At 46.0% G+C, this 20,867-nt stretch overlaps 2 protein-coding genes across 11 annotated transcripts in view; one reads left to right on the forward strand and one right to left on the reverse strand.

Annotated features, from left to right (window-relative positions):
* Nucleotides 1-121: 121 nt before the first annotated feature.
* On the reverse strand, nucleotides 122-9,566 carry prdm10 (PR domain containing 10). 6 transcript variants are annotated; one of them, XM_046389787.1, is made up of 23 exons: nucleotides 9,507-9,566; nucleotides 8,227-8,362; nucleotides 7,678-7,839; nucleotides 7,333-7,392; nucleotides 7,146-7,250; nucleotides 6,767-6,941; nucleotides 6,313-6,554; nucleotides 5,749-5,949; nucleotides 5,437-5,509; nucleotides 5,170-5,287; nucleotides 4,965-5,085; nucleotides 4,324-4,575; nucleotides 3,682-4,026; nucleotides 3,295-3,450; nucleotides 2,995-3,174; nucleotides 2,802-2,912; nucleotides 2,396-2,596; nucleotides 2,110-2,253; nucleotides 1,710-1,880; nucleotides 1,327-1,464; nucleotides 1,015-1,210; nucleotides 811-908; nucleotides 122-529 (listed from the first exon to the last, which is right to left on the reverse strand). In XM_046389787.1, the coding sequence occupies exons 2-23, from the start codon at nucleotides 8,296-8,298 to the stop codon at nucleotides 341-343; spliced, it is 3,510 nt and encodes a 1,169-aa protein (XP_046245743.1). In that variant the 5' UTR covers nucleotides 8,299-8,362; nucleotides 9,507-9,566; the 3' UTR covers nucleotides 122-340. The 6 variants fall into 6 exon arrangements, with proteins under 6 accessions (XP_046245743.1, XP_046245745.1, XP_046245747.1 ...); XM_046389789.1 differs by lacking the exon at nucleotides 9,507-9,566 and adding an exon at nucleotides 9,450-9,487; XM_046389791.1 differs by lacking the exon at nucleotides 9,507-9,566 and adding an exon at nucleotides 9,236-9,460 and having other exon boundaries at nucleotides 4,968-5,085.
* Nucleotides 9,567-12,739: 3,173 nt separating this feature from the next.
* aplp2 (amyloid beta (A4) precursor-like protein 2) overlaps nucleotides 12,740-20,867 on the forward strand; it is a 51,603-nt gene continuing 43,475 nt past the window's right edge. The window contains exon 1 of one of the 5 annotated variants that reach the window (XM_046389801.1): nucleotides 12,740-13,076. In XM_046389801.1, the coding sequence (XP_046245757.1) occupies nucleotides 13,005-13,076 (72 nt within the window). In that variant the 5' untranslated portion in view covers nucleotides 12,740-13,004. The remainder of the gene's footprint in view (nucleotides 13,077-20,867) is intronic. The other 4 variants (XM_046389799.1, XM_046389797.1, XM_046389800.1 and 1 more) reach the window with 4 other exon arrangements.

Raw genomic sequence — 20,867 nt, forward strand, 5'->3', positions numbered from 1 at the left:
TATGACCATAATAATTCCATTGTCCTTCTGTATGATATGACAGAATGTCCCTTTTTTCTCCCTACACCTCCCACTACTGTGGAGGTTTTTGTCGCTTACATATTCTGCTCAAAATCAAAACTTTTATCTCTCTGCTGACTTTATTGTCTCGGCTCCTTCAACACCTGAACACCTTACAGACACATAAAACTGTGCTGGACATCACTCGAGCCCCGTTTTAGCTTTCTGTGTACACAAGTCTGTGCGTATGACTGTGTGTTAGTTCATTTATGTGCGTACAAGCTGCTGAGGTCTACATGCGGGATCAGTCCGTGGGTCTGTGCTGGGTTTGCAGAGCACATCAGGGCTTTGTGATGTGAACTTCACTAGTGCCGCTGCCATTGGTGGTCGTAGTGATGATGTACTGCGTGGTGGCTTGCTGATTGGCCGGCTGCTGCTCCAGATGTTCGGCGTGGGCCTGGGTTGCATTCTGAGGAACAGCCTGTTTGGTCTCCAGCTCAGCCTGACCCTCAGAGATAACGTAGTGTGTCTGCGGCGGGACAAACGGGCATTCGGTTCATAACACTCACCACATTCACTTTCCTCTTTAATTTCTATTGTCTAGGATGTAACTCACATCTGACAAGTTTCCAAACAGTTACAGAAATTATAAGGTGTCCAAAACAAGCTTCTGATGTGTGGCAGAGCCTTTTCTACATCATGGATTCTTCAACCAGATAAGATTTATTTGTTGTGAAAAATAAAAGTCCTCCAGCTGTGCAGCAGCTAAACGCACTGGTCGTTATCGTCTATCGGACAGCATTCACTCACCGTTTTCACCTGGTTGCTGTTGACTCCAGAAACAGGCGTGCTGGCCTCAGCTATCACATACTGCGTGTGAGGTAAAGCCATCATCTGGATCTCAGACGCTGCAGTGGTAAAGAGTTAGCATATGAATCTGACAGACAATCACACAGTGTAAGGGAAAAGAGGATGAAGTCTGACTGGATGGGAGCATGTGTGTGTGTGACTCACAGTAGCCCCTGTAATTCCAGTTTCCTGGTATGTAGGCGTGCTGCACAGTCCCCTGCTGCTGCTGCTGCTGCTGCTGCTGCTGGGTGCTGCTGGTCTGCAGAGTGTGGCTCTGAGCTAAGGTCACAGGGGTGAGCTGGGTGGGGCTCAGCTCCTGACTAGGCTGCTGGGAGGTGGGGCTTAGAGGCTGACCTGTGACCTGAAACAGGTCGGTTTCAAGCTGTTACGGACTCCAAAAGGTGTGTTACAAAGTCGTTATGTTTCATCAGTTACTAATCAACTCAGCCTCCAGAGTCCTGAGTCATGAGGATTTACCTGCGTGGACGCCTGTCCAGTGCCAGAGGGCTCGGTGACCTGGATGTGTTGTACCTGGATGGAGTGCTGGCTGTAGCCGTGAGGGTCATGCAGCTGAGTCACATCTACTGTGGGGTGCTGGGAATGTGGGGAGGAAGCCTGTGAAACACAGACAAGAATAACTACTCATGACGGTTTCTCAGATTCACCTCAGGCCACCACAGAACACACGTGTGAAAAAACAAATCAAGCTTCTATTTTATCTGCACAAGGACTTTTCAGCAAATGACAAGAGATAAAAAGTAGTTTGACTGCTGAAACGTTTGAATCCTACATGGCAAAGATGAAATTCGCAAGCACATTTTTTCCAACGTCACAATTTGAGATCAGATCCTGGATCTTACCGGAGCGACCTGCACCACCTGCAGCTGAATGTGTTGCGGCTGGGACAGGCTTCCTCCTGCCTGAGACACGGGGATGTACTGGATCCTCTGGTAGTCTCCCTGCGCCGTGCGGTAGTCTGTGGTCAGCGTTTGAGAAAGCTCCGTCATGGCCTGAGTCAGCAGATCTGTGGTCTGTGGAGAAAATAAATGATATAATTATAACATCAGCTGTGTGTTAGATGATACTTTCTTCTTTCCTTTTCTGTCTTACGTCTGCTATATTGAATGCAGTTTTGTTTAACACTGACGTGTCGTTGCACTGCGTAGGTTTATTCTTTACGACACCGCGTGACAGCCTTGGACAGAAACCCACTGAGCGGAGCGCCGGTGCTGAACGTGTCTGTTTGTTACTCTTTCTTACCACTACAGCCTCAGCCGTGGTGCCGTCTGAACTGATGACCGCAGGAGCACTGCTGATGACAGCTGTAGTCAGAGGAGTCTGGATGGTGTTGGCGAGTTGGGCAAACTCCGGATGTTTTTTCCTGATGTGCTGAACCATCTTAGTCTGATACACAAGCACACAGTTTGGGTCAAAGACACAGCAAGGAAATTGTGAACCGCTGCAAACACACTCCCAGCTCGGTGTGCATGCATAAGCACATTTGTAACGAAATAACAGCACTTCTTTGACAGAGCTCCAGACTGACCTTGCTGCTGTACTGTTTGGCACAGTGTGGACAACAGACTGGTGCAGTGGCGATGGTGCCAGTCAGCTGGGTGTGTGTGCTCAACATGGGATCAGGCTCACCAGGAGCAGCCGGGCGCAATTTACGTATGCTGGGAGGCAACTCTGCCCCAGGGTGGTTCTTCAGAATGTGGGCTTTCCTCTTACTGGCACTCTTGTACACCTGCAGTCCATCACATCAGCTCATTAATCTTGTGCCATAAGCTCAGATTCAGAGTCTGAGATGGAGTTTGATCAACGCATGTTTGATTCAAGGCAACAACTTTCATGCTGCTCATTGGAATTCAATCTGGATTCATTAGATAAATAAATAACAAGAGCCAGTCTTCAAAACTCACTGTGCTCACTGCAGGATGGAAAAAACAAACCTTGTCACAATACTGGCAGAAATAGTCCCTGTTGGGCTTGATTATTGGCAGCGTTAGCTCAGGCACATCATCAATACGCATCTCTGGATGACGCTTGGCCAAGTGATTGACCTGCAACCAGAAAAGTAAAGCTGAAAAATGTACTGCAATCAAATATCAACAAATTAAAAGCTTTCAGTGACTTTTTGCTCACCAGCATTCCTCTGCGTCTGAACCCCATCATGCACACTCTGCATTTGAACATGAAGCTCTCGAAGTCAGTGGTGGGCACCTTCAGTTTGAGGGTTTTGGAGCGGTGGATTCGGTCTGCCTTCTTCGCCTCTCGGTCTGGATTGTGCATTCGCTGCATGTGTTCCCGCAGCTTATCTTTCCTCTTTATGCCACAAAGGGATTGTTGCATGAGAACTCACCTCTACAAACTAAAGCTGCCAACTGTTTAATGCCAGTTTATCTTTATACTGTTAACTCTCAGCGCTGGCCTTATTCATCTTACCTTGAACTGTTTGCCGCATGTTGAGCACAGGAAGTCCTTGCGGTCAGAGTGGCGTAACATGTGCAAGCGCAGTTTATCCGGTCGGCAGAAGGCCTTTTCACAGTCTGGGCATTGGAAGATCTTCTCTGAGTGGAAGCAGCGGATATGCTTCTTCACCTAAAGTAAAATGAACTCATTTAATATTTTAAACCAGACCGTTTATGTTTCTCACTGGCCAAATCAAATCCCCATATGCTGCACCAAATGTTTCTGGCTACACTGGGAACGACATATAGATGTGACTGTGGAGACGCTCTCTGAATTTGAATTACAGGTTTGTCACACAGCTAAAAGGGCTTTGACGCTTCCTGTCACCCTGTAAGACACACTTACAGCTGTACTACTAACCTGAATGAAGTCAGTAAACGTCTTCTTGCAGGAGGGACAGGTGAAGCAGCCGTCCACAGCGTGAACCGCGACATGGTCTTTTAGCAGGTCCAGCCTTTCAAAGGTTTCAGGGCATAAGAGACAAGAGAAAGAGCGGTTCTCCGTGTGCAGCAACAGATGGTCCTCCAGGGCCGAGTCACTCATGAAGCTCTTGTTGCAGATGTGGCAGGAAAAGGTGTAGGCGTCCTGGCCGTGGACCCGCAGGTGCTGATCCAGCTTGTCTTTGTTCCTGAAGGCCTTGCCACAGTGGGTGCATTTAAAAGGACGGAAACTCTTCCTGATGAAAAGGTGCTGCAGTGCTGCGTTCTGACATACAAGAAACAAACAAAGGAATCACTAGCAGGAAACCCCAACGGTGCTTGGGACATGGATCTACTGAGACCTGGAAAGAGGCTGACTGCTTTAGTGGAGTGTGACACCAAATGACAAGAGGAGCCTCGTGTTTTTCTGCCATCACACCTACCTGAACATCCATCTTTGAGGGACGCACGCATTGAGGAAGAGAGACACATTGTTGTAAAGGAAACCACGGCCACCATGACACCAAATATCAAACTAAAGCACTGCAGCATCTCAGCGAACACAGGGGGTCTCCGGTCTTACCCGTATCCTCTTGGCACGTCGCATGTCCTGAGATGTGATGTGGGCGTCGGGTTGGATGCTTTGCGTCGGGTCCTCCTTTAGGTCCGTGTTGGAGGGCGGGGTGACGGACTCTGAAACCGGTTCACCTGCAGGGGTTATAAGCTCTGCTTCGGTCACAGCCTCCACCTCCGGCTCCATCTCCACCACCTTCAGCCCGTTCTGAGCTCCCTCTGCTTGCTCCTCCAGCGGCTTCTCCGTCAACTCCAGCATCTCCTGATTAAAAAGGACAATAAATAAGAATTAAGCTCAAATAATTCAGCGATATTTTTCTGAAACTGTGCTGTGGATTTGCTTTTATTTGTCAGTGTTGCACTATTAATCTTGTGTTGACATTTTTGTTTACTATAATTTAACACTTGACAAGCCTCCTGAATATTTTTTCAGCTAATATTTGCTTCATATTATTACAGTGTCCTTAGATAATTGTAAAAAGTATTTCTCAGTTTATTGTTTAATGGTGAATCTAATCCTGTACACACTAGGACTGCAACTGACAAGTGTTTCACTATGGATTAATCATTAATTACTGCAAAATATCATCCGCAATTTCTCAAACAATTGATCATCTAATCAGCAAAGTACTGATTTAATGTGTTTCCTACTGTTGTCTTGTCCCCGCCAGCATCTAACGGTGGATCCAAGCGTATAAATTTAGGAGGGCGTCCCGGTCTTCTTCCTGTCCCAAATCTCCTTCTGCCTCTTCCTCGACCCCGGCCTCTGGATCTGAGAGAGGACAGAAACAGTGACTGGGTGGGCAGACTCAAACGTGATAGAAAGGAACGAGAAAATATATCGTTGAAACATTACCTAGTAACAGAGTTTAACTTGTCGTCATGCATGTTGAGATGTTGCTGCAGCTGTTCAGAGCTCACAAAGCGCCGGTTGCACTCATAACAAGGCCAGTTCTTCTCTTGCTCCCGGAGCACTGAAGGGACAACAAAACGCGAGGACCAGGAACAAACATGACTACGAACTCCTGCACTCTTGTAACAGCTTGTAAATGGGACACACGGCGTTGCAGCAGGGCTGAGACATGACGACGATGCTGGTGATGATTTGTGTACAGAGACTCACCTTTTCTCTCTTCTTCTGTAACATCGTGGATCTTCCGATTGACAAACTCTGCATATGATGCTGCGTACCAAACCTGCAGAAGGAAATACTATTAAAAACCAAAATTACTACAGCTGATTCAGATATCGTTATTTAATCGGACTGTTTCCGTCTCCTTTCAGTTTTGAATTGCTCTCAAATGGGTTTGTATTTTTCAGCAATGTGAGCACCACAGCTGAGGTTCCATCAGTGGGAGACCACACAGTGTCACATCTGAAACAGGAAACTGTGTACTGTATACATAGCACATAAACTGCAGTACACGGGTCAGACCTTGAGCTCTTGTTTGGGTTGGATGTTCTTGATGGTTGTGTAAAATATCTCGGAGCCATACTGATAGGCCACCAGGTTCTGCTCCAGGTGGTTCTGAGCAGGTCTGACGAACATCATCCAGTTACAGCTGTCTTCATCAGAAAGGTCGAACCACATGTCGCTGGACTTCTCTCCGTCTTTCTCTGCATCCAGCATGCACAGCTAAGATAACAAGAAAACAGAACAGATTAGGGATCACATAGAGAGTGAAACCTTGGACTGCACCACTGACAAACATTTTCCTCAGTTCTTAATCCCCTTTGCATGTTTCTGTTGCTTTGTTAGGACAATTCAACTACAAATCTTTGCTTCTGGCTATCTGCAATGCAGGTTTCACAACACTGTGATTACTTTATGCCAAACAATATCAAAATGAGAAGTGACACAAAAACCGTTTGATGGTGAAGTATCCATCCCTGTTGGGGATGGCACATTTTTACTCGAACAGCACAGATTTACACCAAAACAGAAACAGCATGACTAAAGACGGCTCAGTCAAACTGAAATTACAGAGCACTGACTTACTTTCAGATGAATGTAATGCTCCTGCAGTTCACTCTGAGAAACCAGGGGTCCCTCCACAGGACCAAACTGTGTGCGCTTTGGGATGCGCCTCTTGGAGAACACCCCACCCAGGAAGCGATCGATGTAGAGGACCAGAGGCAGACTGGCCCGGGCCTTGGACATCACTGGCCGGTTGGGGATGGGGTGCAGAGGGCCGTGCTTCAGACACACAGAGGGGTTGGCATTATTACACTCCTCACACCCTGAGAGGACACAAAAAAGAGAAACTAATAATTCACCACAGCAGAAACAAAACGTTAGCGAAGGTCCGTCCACCGCAGAGTTAAAACACAGAAGGTAAAGAGATAAGGGACAGAGAAAGACTCATCGCTCAACGTCTGTGCTCTCCACATGAGTGAATAAGACTCCTGACAGCGCAGACCACTGTGTTATGACTGTGGAGGCCGTCACTCACAGAGGCTGTGGGGGTTGAACGACTGAGGCTCGCGAGGTTCCCAGTCATCCATCTCAGAGTCTTCATCCTCATCTTCGTCAGAGTCGTCTGTGGAGTCTGTGGCCCCGAGGGGACTGCTGGGGGCGTCCGCCATGTCAGCCATGGAGGGGAGCGAATTGGACACGGACAGCTGCTCCTGGGAGTGTCATTTCACAGAGTCAATACTCATCCACACTGTAAACACCTTAATGTAAATCCAATACGAATTCTGGAATAACAACTTGTTTTTACTATCACTTTACATCATAAAATGGTCATGTTGACTGATGTTTACCTCCTACAGATAAATACTATTTGCTGGCTTGGAGAGGTAAGTGATACAATGTCTCAATGTCCTCACCTGAGAAACTGGCTCCAGGATAGCTTGGGGAGCCTCTGCGACATTACTAAGAACATGCAGATTGGCAGCATTCATGTTCTGTCCACTGGGCAACAAAACTGTGACCTACAAGTGAGATTGCACAGCTTCAGTAAAAACCAGGTGGCACACTGCTGGCTAATGACACGACAGCACATCATAAACTTACTTGTTGGGTTGTACCATCCTGCTGAATGTAAGCTACTTGTGGCTGATCAGCAAATACAGTCTGAAAGAAAAGTTACACACAGTCCTAAGAGCAAGTACTACAGGGCAAAGCATGTGTTCTGAATTTTACCTACTAATTAGTTCATGTAGTTTATGTATTGGAAACAAATTAAAATATATGAACTTCTTGAAAGGTTTAATGTTGGGTTTTTTTGGACAATATTCCATTCAAGTGGTGAAGAATGACTCTTAAAGGCAGATTTCACGCTTTAACACACCATCAATGCTTGCTGTTCCAGTTGTGAGCTTCACCTAAATGCTAATAAAATATCCCATTCCTTCTTACCTGAGTGCCATCTGCAGGGTGTATGTAGACCAGCGTGTGCTCTGCAGAATCTACAGAGGTATAGGAGTTCCCGTCTGCAGTGTAAACCACCTGCTGCTGTCCTCGGTCTGCCTGATCTCCACTGTACACTATCTGGGCCACTGTGCCTCCTTCAAAATGCACCTGCAACATACGCGGACAACACAAACTGGTTTTAAACCACATGCAGCTTTATTACACTTTCTCACTGTGACTCGCCCCCTTTAATCCTACATAAACTTTTAAACTAAAGCAATCTACTCAAAGTGTATATGAGTGCTGAACAAATGATGAATTTTGAGGATAAAGAACCACTACCTCGAAAAACAAACTCTGTTGTCTCAGCTTAAACTAGTGTACATGTGACAAAAGCAAGAAATTTTGGGATTTAGTAGCAATTACAGGTTCGGTGGACAGAAGTGAGTTTGTCTGGTATGTTCAAAAAACAAGCTGTGATATGTTTAAATAATGCATCAGTTGCTAATGACTGTGACGTAGGGGTTAGGAGACGGCTCAGACAGGATGGCGGACCTGTGTGCCGTTTCCTGAATCACTGTCAGTAGTCTGGCTCCACACGGCAGAAGGTTCCTGCTTGGTCTCCATGGCAGCAAGGTGCCAGGCCTTTCACCAACCACTATCACTTCACTCCGAAGACAGCCAGGGATGCCTGTAATGCACACAAACAAGAGGACTGCGGTGATTTTACTCATGCAACACAACATGGTGATAATAGCTAATACCAAAGTAAAATAAGCACGGCTGTCCTCGGATTTTAATTTTCAGACTACAAGGTCACAGGTGCTTCGATTTATCATATATGGTTTTAAATAGAGTTGGGTTGACTGGAGAAATGTGTTCATGGCCTGAGGCAATCTCGTGAATGGAGCCTGGACCGTTACATGTTATGTACTTGACACGCCTGTGACAAGAAAAGCTGTTTGGTTGCAACAATGAGGGACTGCAGCAGCCACTTCTGGGCAAAGTGGCACTCAAATAAACCTAAAGTGCCACCTGAAACAAAGGTTTTCCTGGTCTCCAAACACACTTTCGTGCAGCTGATAGAACATGCCTGGGACATGCACGCCAAAATAAACCAGCATGTCACTTCGTGTACAGAGCGGTCACACAAGACTCTCAGCGGGGGTAAGAAGGAAAACGCGGTCAACGTTTGCTCGAGAGGCCGCCCGGGAAAAGATGTCTAAATACAACCGCATGTCGACACAAAAGCCACCGTGAAAGATCACGACTTTGAACTCATTCAAAAATGTAGTTGGTATAATCAATAATAAATTCATTTCCCCCCTATTTTAACCCCGCAGGTTCTCAGTCCCAACTGGACCATACCACAAAAACCAGCGCTTTAGAAACCCGGGCATTTACTGCACCGCAACATTAGCATTACGGCCACATAGTCCCAATGTAGGGCCGACCTTGGAGCCAAATATAACTTGTCGTGCTTCGGAACATGAACTACATCATACGATTTTTGACAAAAACGGTTTTGAGGCGGTAAAATCCCGAATTATTTGGGTAAACCCACCCGTCCCCCCGTTCTAGTTGAGCCCAGCCCTTCAAATCTACTGTGAACAAGGAAGAACGGGCTCCATTTTGGGTGGGACTAACAACAACAACCATATCAGAAGAGACCGAAAGAAAAAATATATTTTTCTGTTGGTACAAATGCGCCAAAACAACTCGACTATTTTATTTGTATTAACAGAAAGACTACCGAACAAGCAAGCTACAGAACTGACCGTGAACCAGTTCCTAGTTTTCATACATTTTGTGGAAAGCGTAGAAGTTGTTCTTACCTCAGAATGGTAGCTGCAGAGATGGCCGCATTGCATATATTAACATAATCTGCCTAGCAACACGCATGAGCGTCGCCTCTGATTTGTGGCTATTTGCTCAGACGCAAAAGCAACTTTATATTTAAAACGTTTATTTTATGAAACAATTTTAAAATACGCTTGCATATAACTTTTAATTATAAAATATTTAAACTGTTGCCTATGTTACTGCTAAAGTGTTTTTTAATCGTGGTTTAAACATGACGACCATTTTTTACTACAACCAATCAGAAAAATTAAACACCGAGGTTGTCCAATTGAATTTAACTTGTTGCTCAACTGTCGCACAGAGAAAAATAAATAAATTTTCTCCTTTGATGCTAAACCGTTGGTTTGGTAGCATTACTAGCTTAATCTAACATTACTTAAAGCATAAGAGAAACATCTAATTTACATACTGTAATGCAATCATTGTCACTTTCACAATCACCTTGAATGTCCAAACACTACAAAATAGACACAAACAATTACTAAGAGGCAACATTATATGGTATATTTAAAAAAAATAAAAAAATACGGAAAAGAAACATAAAGTGAACTTTAAAACTGAATTGATCGCTATGCTTCATGGGAGAACCTTGATGCTTTGTGTACTGTGATTTACAGGTGTTTACTGCCCCCCAGTGGCCACATTGAGGAAGTGCAATATTCAAGTCGTCCAACAGAATGAATCATACTACTTCCGGTGAATATTTTCAAATTAAATTGGACCAAGGACAAATTTATGAACTATATGTCGTTTTGATTGTTTTCTTTTGGTCGCACTTAGAGATTACAGCCACATTATTTGGCGAGAACAGCATTGTAATTACCATTGATTATTGATATATTGAGAGATATCAGCACATTTCTTATAAACTGTACCGCTCGCACTGATCAGTCTTATTTATTTTTTATTTTTTACAGAATAAAGCCTAGCAGGCTAGCAACGAGTGTTTTTGTTGGTGTGATTTTAATTACATTATTTGAAAATACAACGTGACATCCCCGTTTCCTTCGCTGTGGTCACTGTGTAGTCTCCAGTAGTGGTCATAAATTATCATGTCCTGTAGTGGTGACATATTAGACTAACTACATTTTAGTAGCGTCAAGGTAAGTGCCAAAGTTTAAAAACACTTCCGGTTGAAATAACGTTAAAACAATGAACAGTGTTTACCATAAGAGGGCAGTGTATACCAATCCATGTGTATACCTATGAAAGGTGCTGGGCCCTCACTGTTTCAGTGATTCCAATGTGAACCAACAACAAACTGCACTTCAGTCTAAACAGACTAGCTTGATCCTGAAGCATAAGCAAAGAATCTGATTGTGTGCATTTCTGCTTGCAACTGCACAAAGAAATGAAATGAGCAATAATTTCATAGTCTGTATAAGTTTTTTTGACCCAGTGTAGCGCCTACGCTTGTGTGAAACGCTTGTTCTCCATGGATTCTTTGGGAAAACATGATGGCTACCTATCAGGTATGTTTCATGGAGTTTGATGAATTTAAGATTACTAATTCAGGTTTTTATTCCTTTTAGAAATGATTTCTCATGCTTCTCATATGATTCCAAGCTACTTTGAAGGTATAGGGTTTGATTGAGAAATTTAGAAGAAAAATCAATTCACTATTTCAGAAAAATCTCCTGAGATTAGAGCACTCTTGACTACGTGACTCCGGGAAGTATTACCATACCGCACTAATCACGTTATGTTTGTTTAGGCTCAGGTTGCAGTTACTCAAGGCCCTGTGGTGTTGGACACCTTCAGATGTCTGTAAATAAAAACAGGCACCAGTGACATTCCTTATTTCCTATAGCTAAAGAACAAATGAACACTGACCGGATTATGACGTGTTCTCTCGGAGAGCTGAAACACTCTTCTGTTTTTTGTTTTCCCAACAAGCCAAGATAAGACTTGAGTTGAACTGGAGTTGTTCTAACATGTCTGACGGCTGATGTTTCAGAAATTAATAACCACCCTGAGTGCCCTGCCTGAGGAGAAGATATTTACGTGATGCTTCTCTTTAATAAGCCATTAGAGAGAAACACAAAACAACAGCCTTGAAAGAAGAGAAATGAGTTGTGGACGCAATCAACTCACAAAGGGCTGATGGCGTGTGTATAATTGTCTTATTAATACAAAACAATTGGACGAAGAAAATGAAATCTTTGCTCATCGCATTTCCTTTGAAACAAGGAAAGAAATTGCTGTTGTAGTTGGGTCATTTGCTCAGTCTGTGTCCTTGTGAAATCCTGAATATTTTTGCATTTCAGTGCCTGAAAACAAACGGTCACTGCATCCTCAGCAGCTTTTTCAGCAAACACAAGTGAACGAAACATCCTGACGTTCTTGTTTGCTCTCAGGTTGAAGTCCTGAAAGAACATGAGTTGTCACCATCAGGACAGTGAAGCTCTGTTTAATAAAGCCATGTGATATGAGGGATCCTTTGTGCTTTAATTCTTCATTGTTGCTGAAAATTCATGAACACAACACAGCAGCGGCGGTGCTTTCAACTGCGGCCGCAGGCCCATCTGATCCCAGTCTTTAAGTCCGTCATGTCCCAGAACGACATCAACATGTGACACCTGCACACTTCACTGCATCACTAATAATAATCAAATAATGAAACATCTCGTCGCACACCTCTCACTGCACAACTCTCAGTCCATTGGCTCATTACAGCCCACATTTGCACATTTTGAATGAAGGCTTTTACTTGTGATGGAGTATTTCCTGACTTTTGCATTGTGATATTGTACAATGATAAGAGAGTAAATCACAAAAGAGCAAAGTAATTATCAGCAAAATCCACTGAACTATTAAAAGTGTTCACCATGCAGATTTCATCATAAAGGAGTGCTTTCTTACAATGCAGTTTTTAATATTATTATTATTATTATTTGTTGTTGTTGATGCATTCGTGTGAGCAGCATTCAAATTAGTGAAATGAAAATAAGTAATTTTAACTACCTGTAACCTGCAAGGCGTCTGTTGACTACAGCTTTACAGGGAATGTAATAATGGACTAAAGGTGCCTCAAACCAGATGTTTTTATTATTATCATCAGTAGTAGTAGTACTAGTAGTAGTAGTGGTAGTGGTAGTGGTGTTTCTGACGGGTGCAGCTGCGTGTCAGGGTGGATGTTCCCGCATCCGGTCGCCTGGTGGTGGTGCAGTGCGCTCTGCCCGGATCAGATGAGCCAGAGGAGGGAGGAGGCAGCGGAGGCAGAGCAGCCGCGCCACAGACCACTCAGTCCACATTTCCAGAGGACACCGACACTCCAACGCGCCCTCCAACATTTTCTGTCGAGCTCGGGTAACAAAACAAGCGGAGCAGGACTCGTGTCGCTCTCCGGGGACACATTGTCACATTGTACCCAGGAGCTGCTTTGCTCCGTGTTCTTCGGGACGTCACTTTACGCATATAGCTCTCGGGATATAAGTTATTTACAGTAGCATAACCGGAGATCCTGGAAGATGGGTTCAGTCCCGGCGATATCGGTCCTTATTTTGGGCATTGTGGTCCCAGCGCTGGCCGGCTACATTGAGGTATGTAATCTGAAATGTTTTCCTGATTTATTCCGCGCCTGGTTACACTTGGATCAGTGCGATTTGCTTATGCAGAAGCAAATCTTTTTCGGCCTATATTCTGTCCCCTCGTCAACATGAGGCATTCACGGCTCCGCTGATCTCCCAACACAGTTTTATCTCGACGTAACTGTGCGCTTTTATGATGGGGTTTTCGACTGCATTTCCCAGGCGACATCGTCACACAAGTAGAGGAACTGAGCAGACTGATTACAGTTAATGATTTTAGGATTTGTTTTCACGTAGTTTTAAATGTTTTAAACGTGTTGCCGAGGGCTGATAAAATATCAGGTGTTAAGTTAAACATTAACGAGCTCGCTTTTAAGGTCGCTGTGATTGCAGTTTGTTGGTGTGAGTGGAACAATGTGGGGCTGGAGGTTGCTCCAGTAAGAATTACAGCAGGGTTTTGCTGCAGAGATCAAATGAAAGACAGCTGCCGCTTTGGGAGACGTTTGGGGGACAGACGGGACCTCTGCGATGGGTCTCAGCCTGCTCCACACACACACACACACTCACACACACACACACACACACACACACACACGTGTAATGTGTTAGATTTGCTGAACGGAGAGGAGGTGATCATCAACCTGTGTGTCCAAACTCCAGCTCCTCCGGTGTCAACAGGATGGCCTCCTCAGCCGTGTCTTTCACTGTCCTGTTGTGGCAGGTTTTGAAAGCCCGCATTGCAATCTGAACCACTGAAGACTCCATTTGGCCCAAATGTACAGACACACCCACGCACATGTGCACACGCGCGCACACACACACACTCCTCTCCTACCTGATGTCCTATTTTCCTGCTGGCTCACCAGTTATTGTCCCTGGACTGTGATGTCTGCAGTGTCAGACGAGCGTGTCATTGGATAACAATGCAACCATTTTCAGAGCAAACAGTCCAGTCACCCCTCCACCCCCACCCCCACCCCCACACCCACACCCCACCCCCCCACAGGGTGAACACAAGTGTTCCTGCTCACTGCTGAAGCAACCATGACAAAACATTTCAACAAGACGTCTCCTCCTGGCACTGTGGTGCGCAGTGCAAAGTGGCTATCAGGGTTTCTCTCTCTCTCTCTGTCTGTCCTGCATTTGCGACAAAAACCTCGGCCATTTTGAAGCACTATTGGCTGGCATTGTGTGTGTGTGTGTGTGTGTGTGTGTGTGTGTGTGTGTGTGGCGGGGGGGATAATGGTTATTATGTCCCCAACAAAATCTATGCTGCTGCACTCTCTGTTCACAAAGACCCGTCCCCGCTGCCTCCTCAGCCAACCTTCCTAACCGCACAGAGCTGCTGATCAATACCGTACAGACTCTCCCGAGATGATTAATGGGTGAAATCGATGAGTTTTCCTGATCAGTCACCCAGATTAAATTGAGAATTTATGGTGGCTGCTGTACGCCACGGCTGTGAGGCTCACGCAGACGAGTCCAGCGGGTAAATCGATGGCTGTGCTGAAGGACGAAGCTTTTTTCTTTGTTTGACTTGGCATTTTCATTTGCAGTAAAACATCACATGATTACAGTATGGGTGTTCGTTTCCCCCCTCTTTTGCACCTGCTTGTTTTATCTCTAAATGTTCACCATCTACAGGAAACTTAACACTTAGAACTGAAGTGGTAATAAACAAACCCCTGAATGTACGGCCGTAGAGTACAACACGTTAGCTGGAGAAAGAAGAGAACAAACCAACACAGATGCTAAACATTGATAGAGTTACTCCTTTAGTTAGCCGAAATAGAAGATTACAGATTCACTGTCACATTGACTTTATTTAGTCATGGAGTTAAACATAATTGTCTGTCCCTCAGCCAGGACAGTAATGAAGCCAGAGCCACGATCTGGCCTCAGTCTGCGCTGTTTGAATTGTGCACCGAGCAGACAAAACACACCTGCTTGCTGTGGTTTGTCCGCGAAGCTGCTGGTGTGTGCACACTCGGGTGCTGCAGATGAGCTCGTGGACACACACACACACACACACACAGCTGAGGCCGGTATTGCTGTGCTGACATGCCGACTGCACCGGCTCCCCTGGACCTTGAGCTTGAATTTACGAGGCGGCGAGGGCTCGTTGGAGACGCGCTCGGGGGTGGTTTACTCCCTCTGCCACCCGCCCACCTCTCTCGTCATCCATACCTTCTCATCTCTTTGTGCTCTGCGATTGTCTGGGTGTCCTTGGACCGGAGCGGCCTTTTTTGTTTTGCACTTCCTGCCTTTTTTTTGTTTGTTGAGCATTTTGTGATTAACCGGCTACTTCAGCTGTGTAAACGGTTTTGTTTTGTCAGATACCTGTGAGAGTGCCAGATTGTGAGCTTTTGTTTCTTCAGCTGTGCCCCCCACAACACCCCCACCCCCCTTCTCCTTTGAGCATCTTTGTGTTGCAAGGCTTTACAGCCTGCAGTGGCTTCAGACGAGGTTTTGCCCCGGTGCTTTCTCGCCTTCTACTCTCTGTGTCTTCCCTGAAAATTTCATATCCCTTTTGTATTCCTGAAACAAGGACCTGCTCCTTGTTTTGTTTAAATTTCACTTGCCTGTGGAAAGTCCAGGCCGAGCAGCTGTGTCTTTTCTGGAGCTAATTTAGAAACTGGGAGCAGGCTGGATCCTCACACCAGGTTTACTCAGAGAATTGCATCACACTGAGGCTTTTGCTGATACGGCTCCTGGCAGATTAATGAACACAGAATATCTGGAACAGTTAATGCATGCTGTACGTTTTATTCGCTGTTGATTTAAGCGAGAGGAGATTATCGCAGTCGTGACACACGGCGTAAAAATGACTTGGTGTTACGCAACACAACATCAGATTTCTGTGTGTCTCAAAAAAAAAATCCAAACAATGTTGCTGTGTTAAATTTCAGTAGGCCTGGAACAGAATACCTCAAATGCAAACCAGGAGCACCGAATGCATCAATACGCTAAGTGTTGACTCATGCTGGTGGCGTGACTTTGGTTTTCTGGTGTCTGTCTTGCCAGTCAGAGTGGCCTTAGAGCAACGGACAGGCAGACCTGATCCACACAAGTGCAGAAATGATGCATACGCGTACACAGGGACAAGAAGCAAGGAAAAAATCCGTTCAGCATAACCCAGAAAAAAATCGCTGTGATGCTGTGCTTATTGCTCTCTGTTTGCAGTGCTCTTGCAGCAGCATTTTCCCCCCCTTATCATCCAAAGTGTGCGTGCGCGCTCGGCCGTGTGTGCTAGCAGGTGAACACTGATATTAAAGTGTGCTGCTCCTGTGAGCTTTCATGTGTGTGTTTGCTCTGGATATGGGCTGATAGTGAACAATTGCATGTGAATGAATGCCCCCAGTTGGCTGTGATTGTCGGGGCGGGTGCTATGGAGCCTTCTGTTAGCAGGGCTGAATGATTCCCCATGAGGGCCTTTTGTGTATCCCTGAATGGCCGGGAAAACCCAGGGTGTCGTTACCACACAGAGGTGATCAAGGTACCGAGCTGGGACAAGAGCAAAGGCAGACTGTTGGCAACATTTCACACCTGGAAAAACACCCAAAACAACAATCAGTCGCACTTGCACATGATAATGATCTCTCAATACGTCGCTGTGGGTGGTGGAGCACCGGTGAGGCTTTCCGCAGGGCTTGTGTCTTCTCCCTCCTCTAAGCTGAAAAGATTGCATCTTTGACCTCCACACTCTGCCGTGTCAGTCAAGTCGAATGCAGCGGCATGTGCTCCATCAGCCGAGAGTCAGCCTCACTCGCCCTTGAATTCGTAGATTAGCGACTAAAACCTTGCTTTCAATTGTTGGGACAGCCCTGTATCCCTGTGAATCCTCTTAGCGACAAGAAACACTTGGTGCTTATAGATCTGCAAAGGGAAAGGTACTAATCCTAGAGCCCTACCCGACTCTATCTGCTCACACGCTCACTCAGTTCACTCCCCCACTCGCCCACTCGCTCAGTCAAACCCTCATTTCCAAGCCCTGTAGAGGCAAACTGACTTCAAAGTGCCACAGTGAGTCACCAGCGAGTGTAATTTCAGTGGTGTTCGCTCAGCACTGAAGTTTGATCTGTGCTCTGTGACTAACAGTAGGAAGGGATGTCTGCGTGATTGAATCTTAGCCGTTATTCTGTGTCCTTTCATTTCCTCAAAGATACCTTCCTGCCACTCGGTTCATCTGCAGCCTCCCGTCTCTGTCTGCCTCTCCGTCTCTTCTTTTCACCGCCTTGAGTGTTTTTTTCCCTCCAAGCCCGTGCATGCCTCCTGGAGCGATTCCATCGACAGACACACTCTCAGCTCATCCCGGGATTTAAACAGAGAGGCCTCATCAGGCGAGCCTTGTTCTCACGATGCCAGGCTTTGTCTCCCAGGCTCTGCATGCGCTCTAATTATCCCCAGTGAGCAGAGATGCCTTTTTTTTTTGCAACTGGAAATGCACGTTTGTGTGTCTGTGTAGGCTTTTAAAAAGTGTGTTTGTGTGCTGGTGGGCCTGACTCCTCTTGCAGCTCAGCTCATCACATATTTAGTCAGTTTTTCTCGTTGAGAGATCTGGGCGGCAGGAACTTGGCGCGGCGGAGTGAACGGGTTCAGATCGCCACGCCACGGCGACTGCACATTGCTTAAGTCGCACCAGGTCTCCAGCCATATGTAGGCCAATCTGCACAGCCTCGTGTATACGCAGCCAGCACGAGCACCGTCGCACCTGAGTCTGTGTGTTCTTGACAATAACCTGGCTCAGTGCGGCTGCACGAGAATTCCTTTTGTCAGTTTATATGCCAGAGTGCTCAGGAATGCATAGCCCGAAGTGCAAACGGCTCACTGTATTGTGCTGGAGAGCGAGAGAGGGACTGTGCACTCGGAAACATCCCCTTTAATCCGTTTGAAAGGAGCCCTGCCATTTCAGACCTTATTTTTTAATGTGCTCTGTGTTTGAGGATGAGAGGGGAGTCAGCGTAGGTGGGTTAAACCCTGTCACCCTCACACACACACACCCGCAAACCGAGTGTGTGGGTGTGTGTGTCCCTGTGGCTCAGTGAGTCACTCTTGCAGCTTGGGTTTTTCTTCCCATGAATAAAATATCTGGTGTGCTATCTGTGAGTTATAGTCGACTGGTACCGCTGCCTATGGCCCCGTCTGTCTCTCCCTCAGCCCGTGTCTGTCCATATATGAGGACGTGTGCTGTCCTCTCTTTGTCTTATTCAGGTGTGCAGCTCTCCTCTGTGTAAGTCTTACGCAGGCTGGGATGCACTGATTCGCCTGCCTTTTCTTCGCCTGTGCGTAGTGAAACAGAAGGGAGGCAGCAGGCAGCTAAGAATCAAACGGCCAGTTTTACTATGTGCCAGGCGTTGTTTCCCCGCTGTTTGCATGCTCAGCTGCAGCACAAAATGTAAGAGCATAAATTACTCAAGGGCTGTTTTTTTTTCTTACTCCTGTTTGAACCCATCTTCAACTGAATTTTGTTTCTCTTGTCAAACAAGAGCATTCAAATCAGACCCAGTTTTCCAAACTTCAGTTATAATTGATGTGTCTTTTCTTAGTGCTTTGTTTGTTTGCCTCTTTGTCGCTTTCTCTGTGAGAGCTTGGCTGTGTGGGTGGGTCTATCTGTCTTTGCGTGTATATTTGTGTCTCTTTGTGCTTCATATGTCTCTGTCCCTGTTTCTGGATGTGCGCAGCACGCTGGGAGGCCATTATTTGATGTTTTGTGTCGCGGCGTCACTTTCAGTATGCTTGAGGATTTGAGGACTGTCACATCCACAGTGTCTGGTTTTCCATTGTTTTGTGGTGATTTGAAGGCCATGAGAACATTTGTTTGATCAGGTTCTTCTCTTAACTTGTCTGCATGCCCTTGGATAAACCGGCCGCAGGAGAACCGGGGGAGGAGGTGGTACTCTCGCCTTGATAAGCTGGCTGGATGACTGGCAGGCTGCCTTGCTGCTATATTGCTCTGTTTTGCTGAGCAACGCTGCACAAATACTCCGTCCGCTGCCAGGGAAAACAGAGCACGTTAGTTCCAGCTCCCTCCCCGTCCGTCTTCCTGCTTACCGAGCCTCCTTCACAACGCTCCCCTCTTTATCCCCGTGCCTGTGCTGAAAATGGTATCACCCAGACTGGAACAGGGGCATGGAGTCCATCCTGTTTTTTTTAAGTTTATCCTTTTTTCCTCAGGAGAGTGGGGGTGGAGGGGGGGGTGTGTCAGAAGTAAGAGATAGAAGCAGTGCGGTGTAACTGTATCCTCCCACAGAGACAGAGCTCTGTACTGCTGCTGCTGCTGCTGCCGCCGCCGCCGGTGCTCCAGCTATGTGACGGCCCTGTTAGCAGCCTGTCTGATACAGCACTTTCTCAAGGAGAAGGTGGCCAAGGACAAACAGCAGCTCTGTAGGATGGCCCACTTGGGATACAGACAGAGCGCGGGGGAGATTTCACATACCAAGGAGGAAAGCAGGAAAGAGAGAAGCCAGTGTTTCACCTTGGACAGAACAGTTTTTTTTCCCGCCATAGAAAATAGATGAAAACATTTCCCTCACCTATCTGTGAGCTTCTACCTTCATATGCACTGTGATGAATTAAACTTGAGGTGCTCATGTATGATGCACAGCCACAGCCTACAGATCCCCTCCCTGCCCTCACACGAGCAATAGAAAGGATTGTTTTTTGTGTAATTTAAGGAAAAAGGCAAAATGCAAATGAGAGTTAGAACCCGGCTGGAGTTCTTGGATATAATTTCCCCCGTCTAGAATAGAAAACCCCCGATGGCGGAGCAGGGGAGATTAATGTAGCTTGAATGCTAGCAGGAAACCCTGGGAAATAAAGGGCACACACATACAAACAGGCTGCGATGCGAATAATTTCACTGAGAACATGTGCAGCAACTTCCCATTCCGCTTCAGTCTGTTCTTCCCCTGCATCAACTGTAGTCACGTTGTCATAAACACGGCTTTGTTATGCAGAGACACACAAGCGGTGACTTTTGGTTTTGGTATTGATTAACTTTTTCAGTGAATTGAGAGCTGATAATTTTCAGTTGATCAGCTGTTCATGTAATTAGATAATTCTCATTGTTCAGTGTGTTCATGAGTGGTTTTTTACTGTCCTCTCAAGGCCTAATTGTGGGCAGTGTGTTTAGCATTCTGCACCAAGCCTCCCGTCCACCCAGATTCATTCAGTGGCTGAGCTCTGACCCTGATATTATCCTTGTGCTCTCTCTCTTATTAATTCTCTAGCTAATGACCAGTAGAGGTTTCCATTATCTGTCACTAGAAGAGATTATGGGACCATTGGCACTGAAACATCCCTGTGAAATGACTCCTATAGCAGCATCACACTGTGAGTCCTGACTGCCGTCCCATCACGAGTTGAGGGACTACTCGTGTCAAGTTTTTTTTGCCACAACCATTTTCGTTTTACATAATGGTGCCCCGAAATGGCACTTTTCTTTTTTTTCATTAGAAAACTGCAGCTCATGAGTGCTGCAACCATGCCCCGCTATCAGCCATTGTGATCTGAGATAAAAACCAATCAAGCACTCTAGAGAATTCCATTAGTTTGATGAGATATGAATATAGCTCCGAGCACAAATCTGAAATAGTCTGCTGTTTTCAGACAAACCCATTAAAAGTCATTTGATCTTCTGCAGCTAATTATAGAGCCTTCTGAGCAGCTAGCCGCCTTCACCGGGCTCCACCCCCTCCATTCCCCACCTACCCTCCAACTGCTCCCTTCAGTGTTCATCACATCCCGTCCTTATGTTTCAGGAGCCTATTTAGTGTCGCTGCGCTATTATTGAGTTGCTGGGAG

The sequence above is a fragment of the Scatophagus argus genome, chromosome 5 (genome assembly GCF_020382885.2).
Source record: "Scatophagus argus isolate fScaArg1 chromosome 5, fScaArg1.pri, whole genome shotgun sequence".
In the NCBI taxonomy this organism is placed as follows: Eukaryota; Metazoa; Chordata; class Actinopteri; family Scatophagidae; genus Scatophagus; species Scatophagus argus.